Here is a 20,951-nt window from a genome sequence, read left to right as displayed (position 1 = left end):
AATTTTGAATATACTGCTCTGACCCTTCTTGGCACGGAGTGAACACGTTCATGACAAATTGTCACATCTGTCCTGTTTAACTCCTGGATGATGAGCTCCTAAAATGCCCTTGATCTTTAATGGGGAGTGTTGCTCAACTGGTCTCTACAGAATCCCCCACAGGTGCTCAAGAGTGTTAAGATTGAGTTCAGTGCATGTCCACAGAAGGTTTTCACCTTGGGAGAATGCATATCCTCATTGTCATGTTGAAACAATGCCCAACAATGCAGGGAATGAGGAAAGGGGAACATCTTCTGTTTCAAGTTTGTGTATTAAATTACACAGTGGTGCTTTATCAATGCTGTCATGAATTCCCACACAACTCCCTCACACCTTCAGCACTCATATATCCCTATATAAGAGCTTTACTACCTCTGAACTTTACTGTGGGAACCAGGCACTTCTCACTGTACTCCTCCTCTAGCAACACCAAAACATTTTGGATGCTGTTAGTTCCAAAATGATTGATTTGGTCTCATGAGACCAGAGTATTGACTCCCAGAATGTATATTTTGTAAATATGGGCTTTGGATTTTTATTGTGCTTTGGCTATAGTAGGTAGATCCAGTGAGAACATCAACCATGCATGTCATTTCTGCAGGCTGCATCTTACTCTGTGAGATAAACAGTCACTCTTTTCATAGCTTTTGCTGGCTCTGAGACACTCGCTTGGTATTTCTCCTGCTCTTTGTCTAGCAAAAAAATCCCTCATCCCTAAATGAAAGCTTAAAATGAAGGCCTGATTATTTCAGGGGCCTTGTCACAAGTTCATTGTTTTTGAATTTCTGTGTTACTTTTGCTATATTTTCACACTTAAAACAATGATTTGGTATTATACCACTGTCCTCTTTTGTGCTAAGAAATAAGTCTCCTGACAGTTCTCTCCCAAGTGCTTCCATTGTTGTCAGCATTAAGTGAGAATGATTCAGTGGGCTATATAACACTTTTAATTGTCAAGAAATTACTTCTCTTTAAATGTTTTTGTTCAACATACTTATCTGTTGATCAAACATTGCCTTAAACTTACACCAAATTTTTTTTTTATTTCATATTATTTAGTAACTTTTAAGAGGGTGTACTCATTTTTGCTACACAACATTTTATCACCTTGATAAGAAAATCTTATTTTCCTGAATATTTTTGACATGCTTCTTTGGTAATTGATTAAGCAGCCTAAAATGTCTTCTAAGTAATTGAGTAATTGCTGACTTTAAGAAGTTTCAGAGGGGGTGTACTCATTTATGCTGTGCACTGTAACTGCAGTGAACCTGCATGCCGATTTTCTTCAACCCTTCTCATCAGAAGATGCTCTTGCCAAGGTGTTAACTTCCGTGGACGACCTGGACGTCTCTGTGAGATGGTTAAATTTTTGTACCAGTTTTGCTACAGTATTCTGACTAAGTAAAGCTTTGCTGATCTTCTTGTAGCCTTTCTGGTGTAAAGAAATTATTTTCTTTCTCAGGTCTTGTAACATTTCTCTTCCATGTGGTGCCATTGCTGACAGCATGAAATGGGAAGGGGTTTTAACACCCTTTTATAGTCAACTGTCTGCTGGACACCTGTGTAATGAATAATTAGACTCACCTGTTGTTGAATTCTTGTTAAATTAGACATTTGTAGTCTACAATTTAGCTTTGCTCCAGAGACTTTCAGTGGGGTGTACTAATTTTTGCATCACCCTAATTTGAGTAAAACTAAATAGTTTGTTTTGTTATATTATTAACCTTACTTTAATGTTATGAGTTAAACAGATGTTATATTAAACTTAGTCTTGTTAACATTTTGGAAATTGTTTTTTGTGTTCATTGAGATATTGTTTAAAATGTTACTTTTCAAAGGGGGTGTACTCATTTAAACCGAGCACCGTAAGTCTCTGATGTCCCCAGAACGTGTCTGTGAAGTTTCAGCTCAAAATACCCCACAAATCATTTATTATACCATGTTATAAATGCCTATTTTTGAGTGGAAGGAAAAACATGCTGTTTTCATGCATGTGTCTTTAAATGCAAATGAGCTGCTGCTCCTCCGCCCCCCTATCCAGAAGAGGGCGGAGCCTGTACAACTCGTGCCTCGGATACTCTGCTAAAAACAAAACATCTGTTTGGATTTGATTATCATCTCTATCGTGCTTACATGACATTGCAGTTCTTCATCATCATGAAAGTTTATTATTTAAGACATATCAGTCTAAACTTCTAATATATGGTTTTTTGAGCACACACATCTGAAGCACGCTGACAGATGGCGCGTCCTGTGAGTATTAAACTAAGTTCTTTCACATCTAATAGCGCTTAAACTGTCAAATACACACAAGGTTATGTCAAAAACACACAAAGTTCACATAAACACAGTCAGTTATGTCTGTGAACGTAAACAGCAGGGAAAGAAATCGCATGTGTATATTAGATCTGTGTATTAAAGAGACAGCAGCGTAATATACAGTTCCTACTGCTGTATATGCTGTTAATATGAACCAAACAACAAAAGATAAACAGAAAATCACTTACTGCTCTTGACTGAATAACTTTAGTCGCTTTAATAAGAATACATTTCTTACTAATTTGCTGCTGTTAAATGCTCTGGTGAGGAGATAAACATGGCAGACTGTGTACAGCTCACTCAGGGGAGGAGCTAAGCTAATAGGGCGGACTCCATCAGCAGTTGTGGGCGGGGCTTCCCTACTCTTATGTAAGAATGGGGGAAATCTGGAACTGCTTGTTTGCAAAGACTGTTTATGATTTATAGGGTTATAATAAAAGAGTGGATGGATTTTTTTTTTCATTTTAGGCTGGTTGTTTACACATTGTGGACACACATCTGTGTTCAAAAACCTTATAAAAGTCAATTTTGCATAATAGGTCCCCTTTAAGAATGTATAGATATTTGTACTGTGTTCTCATAGTGTGTCTGTGTGTGTGAATATGCTTGAAAATAGCATGTATTTAAGTGAGGCAACTATAATCCTCATTCATTTGTAAAATACTGCAGGATAACATTGAACTAGAGTTATTATCCGTCGAGTCCGAGCGCCGCGGATGCTTTTGAATCATGGGACACGGTTGTTATGAGGCCGCTGGCACCGTGATCAAAGGGCAGCGGATGGCGCTGAAAACGAGATGTTTCTGCTCTGCCCTCTCACTCTCTCCCTCTCATTTATTCCATCTAGGCCCCGTCGTCGCCCTCCTCACCTTCGGCTAATGAACCAAAGTATGAGAAACGCTGGCTCGATGCCGTCACCCTCCCTCTCTTCATGGCTCGAATCTCTCGACGCAAAGCTGGAACCGACAAATTAAGGTACGGTAATCCGTTGCGATGCTGCACGAGCTGTAAGGTTGGTCACGCGGCCGCTCTGACTGTTGGTTTTTCGAGCATTTTTCATTTAGGTGAGAGGATGTTAAATCCAATATCTATGCGGCGGCATGCCGTGTCTGGAAAGGTCAGTGATGCAGCAACCAGCGTGAGGAGAGCAGGTCAAAAAGAAGTGGCTCTGACTTTAGTCAGCTGACATTGAATGTAGAATGATAGCATATCACATAGTCATTCTGAGAAAAGAAATCTATAAATACGCACTTTAAAACTCAAAGGTTTTGATTGCAGCAGGTGGAAAGCTGAGAGATTCGTTTCTCATCCTTAATTAGGCAGAATGCATAATCTGAATGTGCATTTGCTTCGGGAGTTTCGTTTCGGATAACTTTGGTTTTAACCCTATAAAGCCTACTGGGTAATGTTTGATGGACACATTTCTCAGGCCTGAAAATGATCGACATGATCAAAACTTTGCTGAAAAACCCGTTGCACACAATCATGCCTTCTGTCATCTGATTCATGGTGACATTATTAGCAGATATAGAGTGACAACTGATGTTTTTATGCATTTTATGTAAGTATTGTGTTAACTTATACTGTTATAAAGATCTCTGTGATTTACATTACAAGCTTCAGAATTTCATCTTACTTTTTTATAAATATCAGCATCTGCACAAAAATTCATATTTTTGCTCAGTTTGGACCTCTAAATAAAACTGAGCTGTTTTTCCTTCAATGTTCTCACTATACACTGAAAAATGCTGGGTTAAAAACAACCCAAGTTGGGTTGAAAATGGACAAACCCAGCGATTGTTTGCCCAACCTGCTGGGTAGTTTTATTTAACTCAACTGTTGTTTAAAAATGACTGTATTGCTTGCTTAACATGAACCCAAAATATGTTGAGAATGAACATGTATTAATATATTTAATAAATAACATTTATTAATTTTTAATGAATAATAATTAAACAATAAACATTTATTAAATTGCTTAATAAATGTTCACCTTTTGATTATTATTGTTGCCTCTAGTAATTATGTGTCTGATTTTTAATTTCCAACATATTATATTTTGGGTTCATTTTAAGCCAGCCATTAGGGTTGTTATGTTATCTTTGTTGTTCTTCTGTGTTTTAATAAATTTGTGTTTTATTTGGCCTAGGAAAATTGTCTTTAAAGGTATTTATTAACCAGACAAACGTTAATTGACGTTCGCTGAATTCTGGGTTTATATCTTAAACTGCCGCTTCAGTGCAGTATAGCCACAGATCTCCCGAGACACTACAATAGGCTACTAATAATTCATTAATAAGGGCTGTTTTCTTGTACAAAATTAAATATTTCAAGTTAAATGTACAGTGTTAGACATGTAAAAAGGACAAGATTCTAACAAGATTCTAATGTCAAGATCAAATGCCTGACACGGTATTTTCACAGACTAACACACATCACGTCTCTGGCGTAGACTAGTGTATTTAAAATAGCATATGTGCATTAGTTATATTCTCAATTTAATTTACAGAGCAATTCCTGCAAAGATTTTAGGTTAACTATAGTCTATAGAAGAGACTAGGATTAGTGTGTGTATTTTTTTACAGTCTATTGTGTCGACTCGCAAGACTCGCAGCGGAGCGGGTCGGGGCGGGGCGGGGGCGTGGCATCACGATGGTGTCTCTCCATCGTGATGTCGGTCAGATATCGTCCATCGGCACAACCCTACCAGCCATGTAGTAATTTTTAAACAATAGTTGAGTTAAATAAAACTGCCCAGCACGTTGGGCAAACATTTAACCCAACTGCTGGGTTAAAGCAACCCAATCGCCAGTTTTTCAGTGTATCATACTATATCAGCCATAAAAACCTGATGCATCAAATATGATACTCAACAAAGATACACATGCTTTTTTAAAACATATTTTCTCTAAAGTTTCAATAAACTGTTCTATTTCAAAAAACGAGATTTTTCTGACTATCATTTCAAATACTAGGCTTTCCAGGGTTAAATATGTTTTACTGTTATTGACTTGTTTTTCTGTTTATCAACTTTACTATGAAGTAAAACTTTTCTCTGAGTACAACTCCTCCATTGATTTAAATGATTTTTGAGAAAGTACATCATGTATTTTTAAGCTTTTAAACATCTAAAGGTGCATTATGATGCTTGACCTTTCATGAAGGAGTTTCAGGAATTTCTTTTTTTCCAAATTCTGTTTTCCATTTTAATGGTTAAATTAAATGTTAGTCATAAAAAATTGTCTAATTAATTGAAATCATGAAACTTATTAATTTAACAACAATTTATTAAGTTTAACAAAAATTACATTTTTATGGCCATATGTAATGTTTTATTTTTCTTTATCTTAAATTCAGTTTTATTTTTTATTCAGTTATGTTTTAGGTTTTAAGTCTGGATTCCATTTTAATGGTTTAATCATCAAAAAGCATGTGTAATTAGTTGAATTCATAAAAACAATATTACATTTTATGAAATGTTTTTTTTTTTTCAGAAATTCTGTTTTGTGTATTTTAATTTTTCTGGCAATCAAACGAAGGCATAAAACATTAATTTATTTTTTACATTAAACAAACAAACAATTTCTTAAAAAAATAAAGTTTTAATAATAATTTGTTAATATGTGTTAATATTATTATTACATTGAGACGTAGCTAAATTCTACTGTACAACAGTAATATATTTCTGTCACAATTTCTTTAAGTTAAACCAAACTTTTATTTTGCCGGGTTGCAGTGAAGACCTTTGAGTTTCTTTATGTTTATGATATGACGATAGTTTTTCTCAAATGAAAATGGTAAAATGCTCATGAAGTGACTCTGGAGATGAAGTTCATGCATTCATGTCCTCATATAGTGAGGCAGCAGAGGCTGAAAACACGTGCCACACGTGCTTCAGTGTGTGTGAGGTAAATGAAACCTTGCGCCTGCGCCATTCATTCACACAGAGACACAGAACATGCAGGATTCATATTTAAATAGTCTTTTGCAATTTAATATTCACAGACACTAGATCTGATTTAAGTGTACTGACCTACTTTTTATTTATTCATCAAAAATTTGACAAATTCCATGACATTCTGCGTAATTCTGTTTTTATGACTGGATTCCGCGATCCAGTCCGTGTTTTCACAGAAATCATAGGGCCCTATATTAAACAGACAGGCTACTAATACTAGTACTAGTCTACTAATAATAACTGCTAGTTGACAAGTAGTTGCAAAGTTAGTAGAAAGTCTAAAGTGAGCATCGAAATTAAGTCTTACCTAAGTTTTAACTGGGATTTCACATCTCAGTACAATTCCCACAGTGCATCATTCTCTCCGAATGTAAGATGCTTTCAGATCCACCTTTTTGCAACCGTCTCCTGTGAGACGATGAACTTTTGGCCTTGTCGCGCCCAAAGCGTCTTTGCAATATCTCGTCCCTTTCCTTTTGCTGTCCGCAGCCGCTCCGTCTGCTATTCTTCTCCCATTCGTTATAACCCTCTCTCCATGTATGCCGATGCCCGATGAAAACGCCTCTCCCCAGACTAATAGATTTTTTATTGTGTTCTGTCACTCACTCGGGCGGCTTCTTGGTTTCAAAGCACTTGGCTACAGACTGCTGGTAGTTCAAGCAGAACATTACATTCTCCAGGCAATTTCTATCTGAAAAAGGCAAAGCACTGAATGGCTGCATCTCACACATGGTTGGCATTAATTGAAATCATGCCATTTATTGAATTGCTTTATTGGAAAAGTTAGAAAGTGCTAAAGATGTGCTCAGTGTTTCTATTTGCTCTGTAATATCACCTCAGTAATAGAGAAGTCTTGCTCTCACGTGACAGCATGATTAAATGCATTAGAAATGTTTATCTGATGTGGCTTCGGAGGTTTTGAAGCCCTCGTGTGGCCTTTGCATTTGTCCTTCATAAGCAACGCAAAGATGATTAAATCTACATCCTAAAGGCCACAATGGAAATGATTGCTCAAATATATGTTTTGACCCGACAGTTGTAGCGCTGTCACTTTCTGTTGAACTCAACTGACAGCTATCATTAAATAGTCAGTCCAGCAAATCAAAGTGTAATTCATCTGTGGCGTGCTCCAAACACACACTGAAATTAAATGTCAAAGCTGCCCCATTATATACAATTGATGGTGGAGTGAGTGTGACAACCCCGTCTTCCAACAAATGCATTTCATCCCTCGAAATTTGTATTGATAGCTTTTCACATTTAAAACAAATGGAAATAACCAGGTTGCATAATCTGAACTGATGGCTATGGAAGCTTGTTTCCACTAAGAAATAAAAATAAAAAAGTTAATTGCGAGTTTATATCTCACAATTCTGACTTGCGTGATATAAAGTCAGAATTGCGCGATATAAAGTCAGAATTGTGAGTTATAAAGTCAGAATTGCGAATAAAACGTCGCAATTACCTTTTTAATTTTTTTAATTAGTGGTGGGAACAAGCTTCTATAGATGGCTGTGTTTGAGCAAAGACTTTAGATATAGAAAGATGGTTCACTCATATTACTATGAATGGGAGAAAGTGCAGTGCGCAATATGGCGGAATAAGTCCCGCCTTCTAAATAAAAGAGCCAATCGAGATTTTGCTGTGGGATTTGTAGACTGTCTGTTCTTATGTCATGAATATTTAATTAGGGGCCAAGCACCGAAGGTGCGTAGGCACCTATTGTAATCGTTAGATTTCTCTTTCTTCTTCTTCTTCTTCTTCTTCTTCTTCTTCCGCTCTTGAAGTCTATGGCAGCCCATAGAACCTCTTGCGGGAAAGTTGTGAAATTTGGCACACAGTTAGAGGACAGTCTGACCTGTGTCCATAACAAATTTGGAGTCTCTAACTCAATCCCTCTAGCACCACCAGCTGTCCAAAGTTGCACTTATGTTTATGCTAATAACTTTTGAACCGTAAGGGCTAGAAACAAAATTATTTTTTCCTCTGATTCCTTGGGCCAAGCCGATTCGATCTGCATTGACGTCATTTTCCGTCATGAAAATTTTTCCGACATTTTGAATTTTCTGAAAAACCTACTTTTTTTAACTCCTCCTAGGCCGTTACTCCGATTTTCATGAAAATTGAACCAGATCATCTTCAGACCATGCCGACAAAAAGTTATGGAATTCAAGTTGATTCCTCCAACCGTTTTCATAAAACACACGAACGAATTTTACGTAGCACTTCCGAAAATAGACATAAGGCTGTATCTCCACAACGCTTTATCGTATTCAGACCAGACTTGGTACATTTCATCACAACCATGACCTGAGGCATCATGCAGTGTTTCGGCGCAGCGCCACCTACTGGTGCGGAAATATGAAAAATGGGTATTTTTGCTTATAACTTCTGATGAGTTTGTCCAAAAATCATAAATTTGGTCTCGTTAGATTCGGGGAATCATGCCGAGTCGAATGATAACCAATTTTCCCATATCAGATATTTTGGAGATTTTTTTATTTTAATTTTGTGCTAAAATGCTGTATTTTACGAACGCATTAGTGTATCTTTACGAAACATGGTATGGGTCATCAGCACAATGCCCTGAAGGAGACTGAGAAGTTTCGGACCAATGCCACCTTGTGGTCAAAAGTTATAACAAAATTTACAAAAATGCTAATAACTTTTGACTATTTTAACTCATTGTAATGAAACTGGTCTCAGTTGATTCCTTGGGTCGTGCAGAGATCATAGATATCAAATTTGCCATAGTCGGCTGAACTTCCTGTCCGCCATATTGTTTTTCTTTTAAAACCTACTTTTTCAAACTCCTCCTAGACCGTTGGCTCCGATTTTCACCAAAATCGAACCGTATCATCTTCAGACCATGCCGACAAAAAGTTATGGATTTAAAGTCGATACATCAAACCATTTTCGTACACCAGAGCAACGAATTTGAGGCATGATGCAAAACCCAGTCTTGAAGCTGTATCTCTGTAATGCTTTGACATACTGACACCAAACTTTGCAAGTGTCATTGTCACCTCACTCTGACCATACCACATTAATTTGGTCACAGCGCCACCTATTGGTCGAAAGTGATGAACCAGTAAATCCTCATTTTTGATCATTTTTCAGCTCTTTTGCCTAAAATGATCTTAATAGGTCTTTAATTGCTCATTGTTGTAGTTGGTCTGATGCTCCCAGACATGTTGGCTGGCTTCTTGTGCCGTTTTTGTGCTTGGCCCCGTAATTGCTGCTTGCAGCTATATTTTATTTAGTTATTATTACTTGGAGTTCACAGTAAACATGAATCATCTGGGAATTTGCACTGTAAATCATCTGTGACTGAAATGTATGATTCAGTCCTCTACAAATCCTGGCTATACTTGTCGCTTTAGTACTTGCAATGTACAATATATCTCTGATTTCTTATTCATCTCTTCATCAATACTAGAATAAACCTCTATGGCCTTGAAGATTTGATCAGGAATTGTTTCGTTCTTGCATCATGAACTACAGAGTTTATTTTACCACAGTGAGTCACTCCAGCAACAATGGCTCAGTTCAGAATAGAGTCCTCATGTACTGCTGACCACATACTGTGCACTGTGTACTCTATGCTGCTGCATGCTGATTTTTAAAAATAGTTTGTGAAAGCTTGTGAAATTATAGACAATAAATGTTTCAACCTGAAGCATGCTTGTCAGGTGACCTCCCTGTGGCAGAATCGATGATGAGTTATTAGGGGCCAAGCACCAAAGGTGTGTAGGCACCTATTCTTCTTCTGATCTTGGTGTCTATGGCAGAACCGCTTGCGGGAAAGTTATGAAATTTGGCACACTGATAGATGCCAGTCTGAACTGTCATCACAGCAAATTTAGAGTCTCTAACTCAATCCTTCTAGCGCCACCAACTGTCCAAACTTGCACTTATATTTATGCTACTAACTTTTGAACCTTAAGGGCTAGAAACAAAATTTTCTCCTCTGATTCCTTGGCTCAAGACAATTCGATTGCACCATATGACGTCATTTTCCATCATGAAAATGTTCCTGCCATTTTGAATTTCCTGAAAAACATACTTTTTTAAAACTCCTCCTAGGCCGTTGCTCCAATTTCCACAAAAATTGAACCAGATCATCTTCAGACCATGCCGACAAAAAGTTGTGCAATTCAAGGTGATTTGTCTAACCATTTTCAAAAAAACGTGCAAACGAGTTTGCAAAAACAGATGTAAGCTTTATCTCCTCAACGCTTTAGTGTATTCAGACTAATCTTGGTCCATGTCATCATAAGCATGACCTGAGTTTACATGCTGCGTTTCGGAGATATGAAAAATGGCTATTTTTGCTTATCAGCATATCAGCCATTTTGGGCGTCGACCATTTTGAATTTTCGAAAGCATGGGTTGTTGACTAAATGCATAAAATTTCGATAGTAAGTGCCAAAAAATGCAATCATAGTCAGGTGTGGGTATTTTTTAATGTGTTTATACATATAAATGTCTATAACTCTTAAATCAAATTAGATATTTTTACCAAATTTGACATGCTTATGTATGGGGCATTCTGAGGACACACAAAAAACTGCACCACTTGGTGGCGCTATAATTGAACAACACATGAAATTGGTCTAACTACAGAACTGTTTGTCTGATTGACTTCAAAATTCACATACAGTGTCTTTGTCTCAGTTGCTGTCATAGTCCATTATGACATTGTTAGTCTGCTGCTAGCTTTCTTGTTTGCTTCTGTTGTGTTTGGCCCCTTAATTGCTGCTTGCAGCTATATTTAGTAGTAGTAGTAGTAATACACCTATTTTTATTAATTTATTATTTTAAATGCATTATCATTGTTATTATAAGTAGTTGTTGTAATATTAATAATGCCTATATTTTTCATTCATTTATTTTTAATTTATTATATATTATGTATTTATTATTTCCTTTATTATTATAGTATTAATTTAGTAATAATTTATTATTATTAGTAGTAGTAGTGGTAGTATTTCCTTTTTATTAATTTCTTTTTAATTAATTAATTTATTTTGTGTTGTCATTGTTATTATATTATTATTTTTAGTAGTAGTCATAGTAATACTTTTATTTGTATTTAGTTATTTACTCCATTTTTATTTATAATTATTTTATATATTCATTATATTATGTTAATGATTTAGTAATACTTTATTATTAGTAGTATTATTGTTGTTGTTGTTGTTGTTAATAATAATATTATTAAATTCCATAAATAAACACACTAATAATAATAAATAATAATAACCGTAAAATCCAGGTATTTCATGCATACAGAAAATCTGCACACTGTAAATAATCAGTTTGATTTCTGTCATAGTATGGTATGCCAGTGTTGTACTTGTATCAGCGTATTTAATATTTCATATTCTTTTTTATCCTCCTCTTCTTCTTCCAGATCGAACAGTTTTGAAGTCATTGCCTTAGATGGAGTTTGCACGCACGTTCTACAATTTTGCACTGCAGGAGAAAGCACAGACTGGCTTCAAGCAATATCAACCAACATCAACGATTTGACACAGGAGAGCGTAAGTAACATGCATGATCTGCTGAGACGATTGGTGTAAGTGAAACTATGAGAGATGTTGGGCTTATGGTCCTCTGAGCTCCAGGCCTGTGTAAACTACAACTATAGAAGATGGCAGAGATGTGATTATGATCAGTCAATTAAGACTAATATTTATTTTCATGCATTGACATACAACAATCAACAATAATAGAATAGAATAGAATAGAATAGAATAGAATAGAATAGAATAGAATAGAATAGAATAGATTGTGTGTTGCTGCATTGGGTTATTCATGGTTCCTACATTTAAAAAAAATATATATATTATTATTATTATTATGATATGACATTTAGTTCTATATTATCATGGATTATATTTTTCATTATTTAATATTTAGCACTAATTAACACTTTAATAAAATGTATTCAAATTTGATTCACATTTTTGTTGCACATTTGAGTTTCGTTCTAAGCATAGTACGGAAACCGCCTTAGTGAGAGTAACTAATGATCTCTTAATGGCTGCTGATGGAGGGTGCTTATCTATTTTTGTTTTGCTTGATTTGACTGCAGCTTTTGACATCATCTCTCAAAATATTCTGTTGAACCGTTTATCCGCTATTGGTGCTATTCCTTTCGCCTGGTTCACTTTATACCATTCAAACCGTACACAGTTTGTACAACTAAAAATTGTTCAATCCCAACCTTCTTCTGTTAGCTGTGGTGTCCCCCAAGGCTCTGTCCTAGGTCCCCCATTGTTCCTACTTTACCTTCTCCCACTTGGTAATATTTTCTCTAAATAGGGTATTAAATTCCACTGTTACGCATACCAACTGCCTTCACAAATTAAAAGGTTGGTTTTCTGCCAACTTTCTCAAACTTAATGGCAGTAAGACTGAAGTACTCCTTATTGGCACAACCTAGACATGACTTTGTAAGATTCACCAATAAAGAGTATATATATATATATATATATATATATATATATATATATATATATATATATATATATATATATTACTCTTTATTGGTGAATCTTACAAAGTCACTCCTAAGTTGTGCCAATAAGGAGTACTTCTGGAGCCCCTAAAGGTACATAGTGATGAAAAAAATATTAGATGGGAGGAAAAAATATATCTCAATGCTTGTGTGTTCGCTCGCAAAACCTTTGCGTTCCCCCGAGAAACTTTGAGTTCACTCGCAAAACTTTTCTGTTCTTTGTGAGCAAACGCAAAGCTTCTCGGGGGAACGCAAACAGGAGAACGCAAAAGAATTGACAAATAATTTTTCTTCCCATCTCATATTTTCTGTTTCTCTTACCATGTCCCTTTAGGGGCTCCATAAGATGCAGAAGATCTGAACACAGCAAAAGTTCCAGTTACATATTCATATTTCAACCTGAGAACTGTCATGAAATGGTCTTCAGTGGTCTTCTATAAATTATTAAATGATTTTTAGTTTAGTCATTATAGTTGTGATTAGTGATAAATAATACAAAAAATATAATTAAAATATAGAACTGAATGTCATATTATATCAGTTAAAAATTATGTAAAAAAAATATATATATATATATATATATATATATATATATATATATATATATATATATATATATATAAAATATATATATATATATATATATATATATATATACTATTTTAATTATTATATATATTAAAAATAGGAACCATGAATAACCCAATATAACAATATTACTGCAGCTCGCCTACTATTATAATATAATATAATATAATATAATATAATATAATATATTAAAATAGTACTTAAGCAACTGTAGCTCAACCACTATTTTAATATATTTACTATTTTTAAGTTGCTTTCTTTAAAAAAAACCCCCCCCAAAAAAAACATCATGATTCCCAGATTCATGCTTTCTTGGACTCAATTCATAAGTCATAATGCTGCTCTCAGAGCCAACCTCTTGCCAAGAATATTGCCTAACGATCTCATTTCCTGTGCGTTGTTTTAATTAGTGCGCTGATGATCCAATGGGCTTTTTCTCAGGCGTGCACTAAATGACTGTCACACAGCTGCCTGTTTTACGTGCAATTACTGCACTTACGTCACCTAATGATGGATACAGAGTCTGATTGCTAAATGTCCAATTAAGAGCTGATTGTATGTGCGAGAGGGAAGCGGAACTGTTATTGTGGTGACCTATAACCTATAAATAGAGCGTGTGACACATGCTTGAGCAGCGAGGATGATGGGAGATGAGTGTTGTTTGACACATTCTGACCCGCGAGCGGATTATTGGCTGATAAGTCGACTTTGGCTGTGATTCACTGGCAGGCCAGTATACTGTCAATCACTGCTGACAAGCGGGACTGATTTAGAAAGAGAGCAGCCTCGAAAGCAACTCGCTGTTTGTGCACTTCATGTTTGAACTGAAAATACATTCTTCCCTATATCTATAATGCATTATGAAACTCTCTATATATACTGATGTATAATATATGTGCATTATGTTTTCTTGAAGAATGTCAATTAATAATAATGCTTGCCTATTCATGGTTTCGCCTTTAGCGAGTGTAATGCATATCCACAAGATTTAGTCATAAGAACATGCATTATAATGATTTATGAATATTTTTTTTACTGTATTATAGATACTTTTTACTTTTTATACTGCATACATAAGTTTATGCCAAGATTATATCAGTCATGATATGAAATAATATTATTAAAAAAAGAATGGAAATTTATGGAAACTTTTCTGAACACATGATAAATAAACATAGAAATAATATTATATTACTTTATATATATATATATATATATATATATATATATATATATATATATATATATATATATATTTCCAAGTAAATTATTAAACAATCAATAGCTATTAATTTCATTATAGTTGTAATTAGTGATAAATATTACATAATAAAAAAATAACCCATTAAAATAACTGGTGCATTACTGCGGCTCGCCTTATATTAATTATATTATATTATTATTTTAATATATTTACTATTTTTAGTAAATTTATTAAAATAAATTATATTAAATTAATATTATATTCATTAATTTTACTGTATTATATTAAATTAAATGTAGTATATATATATATATATATATATATATATATATATATATATATATATATATTGATTTATTAAAGAATAAATAGCTGGTAATTTCATTATAGTTGTAATTAGTGATAAATATTAAATAATGATAAATATACAGATTGAAAAATATGGTCATTGATTTTGAAATGTTTTCGTTTGTTTCAGATAAAGACGGCAAATAAATACTGTTCTCCTGATGATCAGGTAGGTCATTTGTACAATGACATATTCCTCTAAATCATAGGATAGAAAGTAATTATCCTTATTGTGCCAGTTCTTTAACAGCCTCAGAATATGTCATAATCATGACAATAAGCCGTCTCACTGCGATCATGTAATGACCTCTGGCTCTTTGTTGCATTTTGATTAGTAATTCATAAGCAGCAGAGTGTAATCCAGTCATATTTACTCAGGAGAAATCCAATACTGGCAGAGGAAACCCTGCCAATGTGTGCTGAACACACAAAGATGTTGGAATTCACCGGGGTTCAGTGGGATTGATTTTCCGGGATTGTTTTCTCCTGCAGATTGTCCACATGGGTTGGGTGTGTGAGCAGCTCCAGGGCAGCGACGCCGATTCGACACGCGGCTGCAGGTTTCTGGCGTTGAGAGGCTCTTCCCTTCTCATCTTCAGGAGTCCTCCTGTAAGTTCATCCATGTGTTTACAGACACTCAGTATTCAATCCTGCAGGAGACATACGGTGTTTTCACACGTGAATGTGAAACACTCGCACAATCAGTTCTGCCACAAAACCAGCCATTATTTGAGCTACTGTAAAGTTGCTGTGTCACTGATAATATAATATAATATAATATAATATAATATAGATCTGAATATATTATCTCAGCATAATAATAATATAAAAAATGTAGGGTCTATGACTAACACAACAGAAATATTACTGTAGCTCAAGCTACTATATATTATATTATAATTGTTAATAATAATAATAATATATATATATATATACGTACATGTATGTATTTGTGTATATATATATATATATATATATATATATATACACAGTGCACAGCATAAATGAGTACACCCCCTCTGAACAAATAAAAACAATGTATTTTCTTTATGATCACTAATACAATTCATGGAAAGATAGCAAACGCTAAAATGCATTAAACATATACATAATAAAAACTATATATATGTCATTAATAGCTATAAAATAAGTAAATTAGCCAATTTAGTTTAAATTAAGGATTGCATAAATGAGTACACCCTAGATTTAATTCAACAAATGTATAATATTCCTAGTACTTAGTATTTCCTCCATAATTTTGAATATACTGCTCTGACCCTTCTTGGCACGGAGTGTACAACGTTCATGACAAATTGTCACATCTGTTCCTGTTTAACTCCTGGATGATGAGCTCCTAAAATGCCCTGATCTTTAATGGGGAGTGTTGCTCAACTGGTCTCTACAGAATCCCCCACAAGTGCTAAAGAGTGTTAAGATTGAGTTCAGTGCATGTCCACAGAAGGTGTTTCACCTTGGGAGAATGCATATTCCTCATTGTCATGTTGAAACAATGCCCAACAATACAGGGAATGAGGAAAGGGGTAACATCTTCTGTTTCAAGTTTGTGTATTAAATTACACAGTGGTGCTTTATCAATGCTGTCATGAATTCCCACACAACTCCCTCACACGTTCAGCACTCATACATCCCTATAGAAGAGCTTTACTACCTCTGAACTTTACTGTGGGAACCAGGCACTTCTCACTGTACTTTGCAACACCAAAACATTTTGGATGCTGTTAGATCCAAAATGATTGATTTGGTCTCATGAGACCAGAGTATTGACTCCCAGAATGTATATTTTGTAAATATGGGCTTTGGATTTTTATTGTGCTTTGGCTACAGTAGGTAGATCCAGTGAGAACATCAACCATGCATGTCATTTCTGCAGGCTGCATCTTACTCTGTGAGATAAACAGTCACTCTTTTCATAGCTTTTGCTGGCTCTGAGACACTCGCTTGGTATTTCTCCTGCTCTTTGTCTAGCAAAAAAATCCCTCATCCCTAAATGAAAGCTTAAAATGAAGGCCTGATTATTTCAGGGACCTTGTCACAAGTTCATTGTTTTTGAATTTCTGTGTTACTTTTGCTATATTTTCACACTTAAAACAATGATTTGGTATTATACCACTGTCCTCTTTTGTGCTAAGAAATAAGTCTCCTGACAGTTCTCTCCCAAGTGCTTCCATTGTTGTCAGCATTAAGTCTGAGAATGATTCAGTGGGCTATATAACACTTTTAATTGTCAAGAAATTACTTCTCTTTAAATATTTTTGTTCAACATACTTACCTGTTGATCAAACATTGCCTTAAACTTACACCAGACATTTCTTATTTCATTTTATTTAGTAACTTGTAGAAGGCTGTATTCATTTTTGCTACACAACATTTTATCACCTTATTTTCCTGAATAATTTTGACATGCTTCTTAGGTAATTGATTAAGCAGAACTTGCTTGAACATTATATCTCTAAAGAACCCTAACATGTCTTCTAAGTAATTGAGTAATTGCTGATTTTCAGAAGTTGCAGAGGGGGTGTACTCATTTATGCTGTGCACTGTGTGTGTGTGTATATATATGTATTAGGTCTGTAATCTAATTAATTACACAATGTGGTGATTAATCTAATTAATCGCAAATTAATCACATATCAAATTTGTCCGATAAATTACCTTCAAAAGATAATTTAAAGTCATTATTGTGTTAAATAAGAAAAGCATCAAATATACATTACAAAAAAAGTAGCTTTAGAATTTTTTTTTTTAATTATTTGATTCAACATAGAATTTATTACACATAAACATTTAGGCTTTAACGGCCATGATTGTGAATAAATGATGACAGAATTTCCAAACCGCTGATTCATTCAAGAATGAAGTAAATGGCTCTCTTTATTATTGAATTTATCATTGAATTATTGATTGACCAATTGAATTCACTTAAAACGTTGATTCATTCAGAAACGAAACATTGCTGTGTTTTGCTCGAAGATGCACAACAGTTCTGCTCTGGCTTTATATTTTCTTTGGAAAAATTGAGCAAAACACAATATATTTTGTCTAAAATATAACAATATTAAATTCTTATTTATTTAGCTGTTGTATAAAACCATTATCACATTTGCACTTGTGCTATTCAGCACAAAAACAGCACTCATGTGATATTGCTTTACTATATCATGATATAAATATGAGACAAAAACTAATACAGGGGCATTTTTGCCTTGATATCTTAAATTTTAGGGTCATCTAACTGGATTAGGCTTCCATTTTCGTGAGAATAATATCTCATGTAGTATTACATTTACCTCAGGCAAGTCATTTAGGGTCCACAGCATGTTAGTTCACTAGAGAAATGAACTCTAGAGTTAGCATTTGTGGGAAACAAATGTGGCATCAATGTGGATAACGTGAAAAAATTTACTAACTAGAAAACTACATACTGCAAAAACAGTTCATGTAGTATGGCAGGATCCTATTCTGAACACACCCAGTGTCTTATCTTCTAAAATATGACAACATTACCTGTCCTTTGGTGGTCTCAGACTCAGGACATCCATTCTAATTATATATAATCAATCTACTACTTTCTAATGGACTGTGGCGAGGAAAAGCCATTACCGCGGTGGCCTCGCACACATACGTTATTTGTGACAAATGCTGTATCTTTGCCATTAAGCCTGAAGACACAGGTTTCATCAGTTATGAAATACAGCCCTGTACTTTGTGTTGGCACTATTTTGTGTGCTATTTTAGTGTCTGCACTTCCTAATGCAGTGTGATATTTAGCTTCAATTCACCGCCGTCCTCTACGTGACTCTGTTATTGGTGCATTAACGTTATTGTAAGTGGTTTTGATAAATTTTGTGACCAAAATGACACCGTGCTGATATTTCTTGCCATTTCACTAACTGTGCATTACTGAATTAATAAAGGGAGAATTGTAAGGAAACATAGCATTTAACATGCCTTAAAGCCAAGAGAGACATTCAGCAAATTCATTAGCATCTCATTATGTTTCAGATTTACGTCTGTGGCGCTTTAGCTCTGCGTGCACAGAGAGAACAGACTGTTAAATAAGCGTTATGTCTCTTTAGGTCATGAGGAGGTAATTACTTCAAACTTTTTCATACGCATGAATTTTAATGGAAATGGCAGTGTTGAAATCTATTTCTGAAGGCAAAAAAACAAGACAAGTGACTGACCAGTGAATCAGTAGAATCTCATGTGCAAATAAACAACACCGGTTCGCATCTTTGTGTAGTTGAGTGTGTGACTGTAGCTTGTGTTAATTGTTGGTTAACAATCTTGACCTAAAAGATTGTAAGTTGAGGGTTGATCCAGGCACCTCACCATTGTGTCTTAACCTCAGGTTACTGCAGGGAGACTGAAGTAAACAGCTAATTGCCTGCTGACTGTGGATGTGTTGTTATGTAACATCATGTTTTCTTTCTGTGTGTCTGTATCAGGTCATGGCGCCAGACTGGGCTCAAGCAGAGGCTAGTTTTCACCTCTGTGAGGTTCTCTTTAAGGTTCATAAGGTACAAACACACATGGATGGCTTTATCAATAGATGCTAGTTGCTCTGTATGTATAATATATGAAGAGTTTGGTTCCAAACGCAATAATTCCATTATGACTAATTTGAGTAAAAAGGTGTTTTCTTTACCAAGAAAGTGGCAAGATGAAAACCACTATTTTCTGTTTCAAACTTTCACATAGCATCTTTTGGTTATAAAAACATTAAAAATTCAAATCTACATTTTGATTTTAAAAAGTTTATTATAAAAACGTATTATTTTTTTCCCAAAATGCAATTAATCCATCAATATAAAAGTTATTTTTCAAATTGAAAATACACAACAAAGTAAGTTGATTCACATATATGACAGAGTCTAAACTTTGCCAATATTTATCTTAATATACCAGGCATTTTACTAAAAATACATTCAGCTCGTCGCTCCCAAAATGAATTCAACGGGTCATCTTGTTAATGTTATAATTGAATTATTTGTCATTATTGATTAAAGAGTATCTGGCGCCACCGCACAGTTAAATAAACACATTTGCCGAGTACACTGGTATTAAAAATGGCTTTTTAAAAAGGCCTTTAACTGTTTACAGTGTGTGGAATGGAGCGCTGTGATTGGTTGAGAGCGGATATATCGCGTTCTGCAGAAAAAGGAGACTGCCGTTTGTCACGTTTTGGAAAGAAATGGAGAAAACATGACAGAATAACACGACGGATATTCGTATTTTGCGCAAAATTAATAAATGACTTTTCAATACCAACCAGATACAATACTAATTTTGGCGGAAACTCAATTTTTTTTTGAAAATGGCGTTTATTCGCGTTTTGGAACTAAATTCTTCATATACATACATATATATATATATATATATATATATACAGTAGCATGAAAAAGTATGTGAACCCCTTGCAGAATCTGTGAAAATGTAGAATTACCTTCTAATCTTAAGAGGACAACTTAAAAAATGATGAACTTTTTTGATCCACTTAGTATGTTCCAAGTAATTCATTTTATTTAAATAATGTACACATATCGTTCCGAAAGTTTGGACAAAACAATAGCTGAATTTATTAAAAAATCCCATTCATAAGTATGTGAACCATTGATTCTCAAACTGTGTGTGTTACTGATGTAAAGACTGTTTTAATGTTTTTATGGTTGTTATGAGTCTCTTGTTTGTCCTACAGTTAAATAGCTTTTATTTCAAATAAATCCTCCAGTCCTGCAGATTCATCAGTTTTGAAGCATTTTTCTTTTGAACCCTTCAACAGTGACTGTAGGATACATCTGTGTTTTCACACTGATATACTGAGGGACTCACACAACTATTAAAAAAGGTTCCAACATTCAACTGATGCTCCAGAAGAATAACATTGATGCATTAGGATCGGGGGGTGAAAACTTCTTGAACAGGATGAAATGTCAGCATTTTTCTTA

The 20,951-nt window shown here is 34.6% G+C and overlaps 1 protein-coding gene across 1 annotated transcript in view; it reads left to right on the top strand.

Moving 5' to 3' along the window:
• The window catches only part of sntg2 (syntrophin, gamma 2), a 103,382-nt gene that overhangs the window by 53,772 nt on the left and 28,659 nt on the right, over window positions 1-20,951 (top strand). Inside the window, exons 9-13 of the mRNA XM_048192215.1 lie at window positions 3,206-3,333; window positions 11,733-11,862; window positions 15,113-15,151; window positions 15,475-15,591; window positions 19,452-19,523. Coding sequence (XP_048048172.1) covers window positions 3,206-3,333; window positions 11,733-11,862; window positions 15,113-15,151; window positions 15,475-15,591; window positions 19,452-19,523 — 486 coding nt within the window. The remainder of the gene's footprint in view (window positions 1-3,205; window positions 3,334-11,732; window positions 11,863-15,112; window positions 15,152-15,474; window positions 15,592-19,451; window positions 19,524-20,951) is intronic.

The sequence above is a fragment of the Megalobrama amblycephala genome, linkage group LG5, assembly GCF_018812025.1.
Source record: "Megalobrama amblycephala isolate DHTTF-2021 linkage group LG5, ASM1881202v1, whole genome shotgun sequence".
Taxonomy (NCBI): domain Eukaryota; kingdom Metazoa; phylum Chordata; class Actinopteri; order Cypriniformes; family Xenocyprididae; genus Megalobrama; species Megalobrama amblycephala.
The sequence above is the reverse complement of the archived record's forward strand: the minus strand, read 5'-3'. Positions and strand labels throughout refer to the sequence as shown.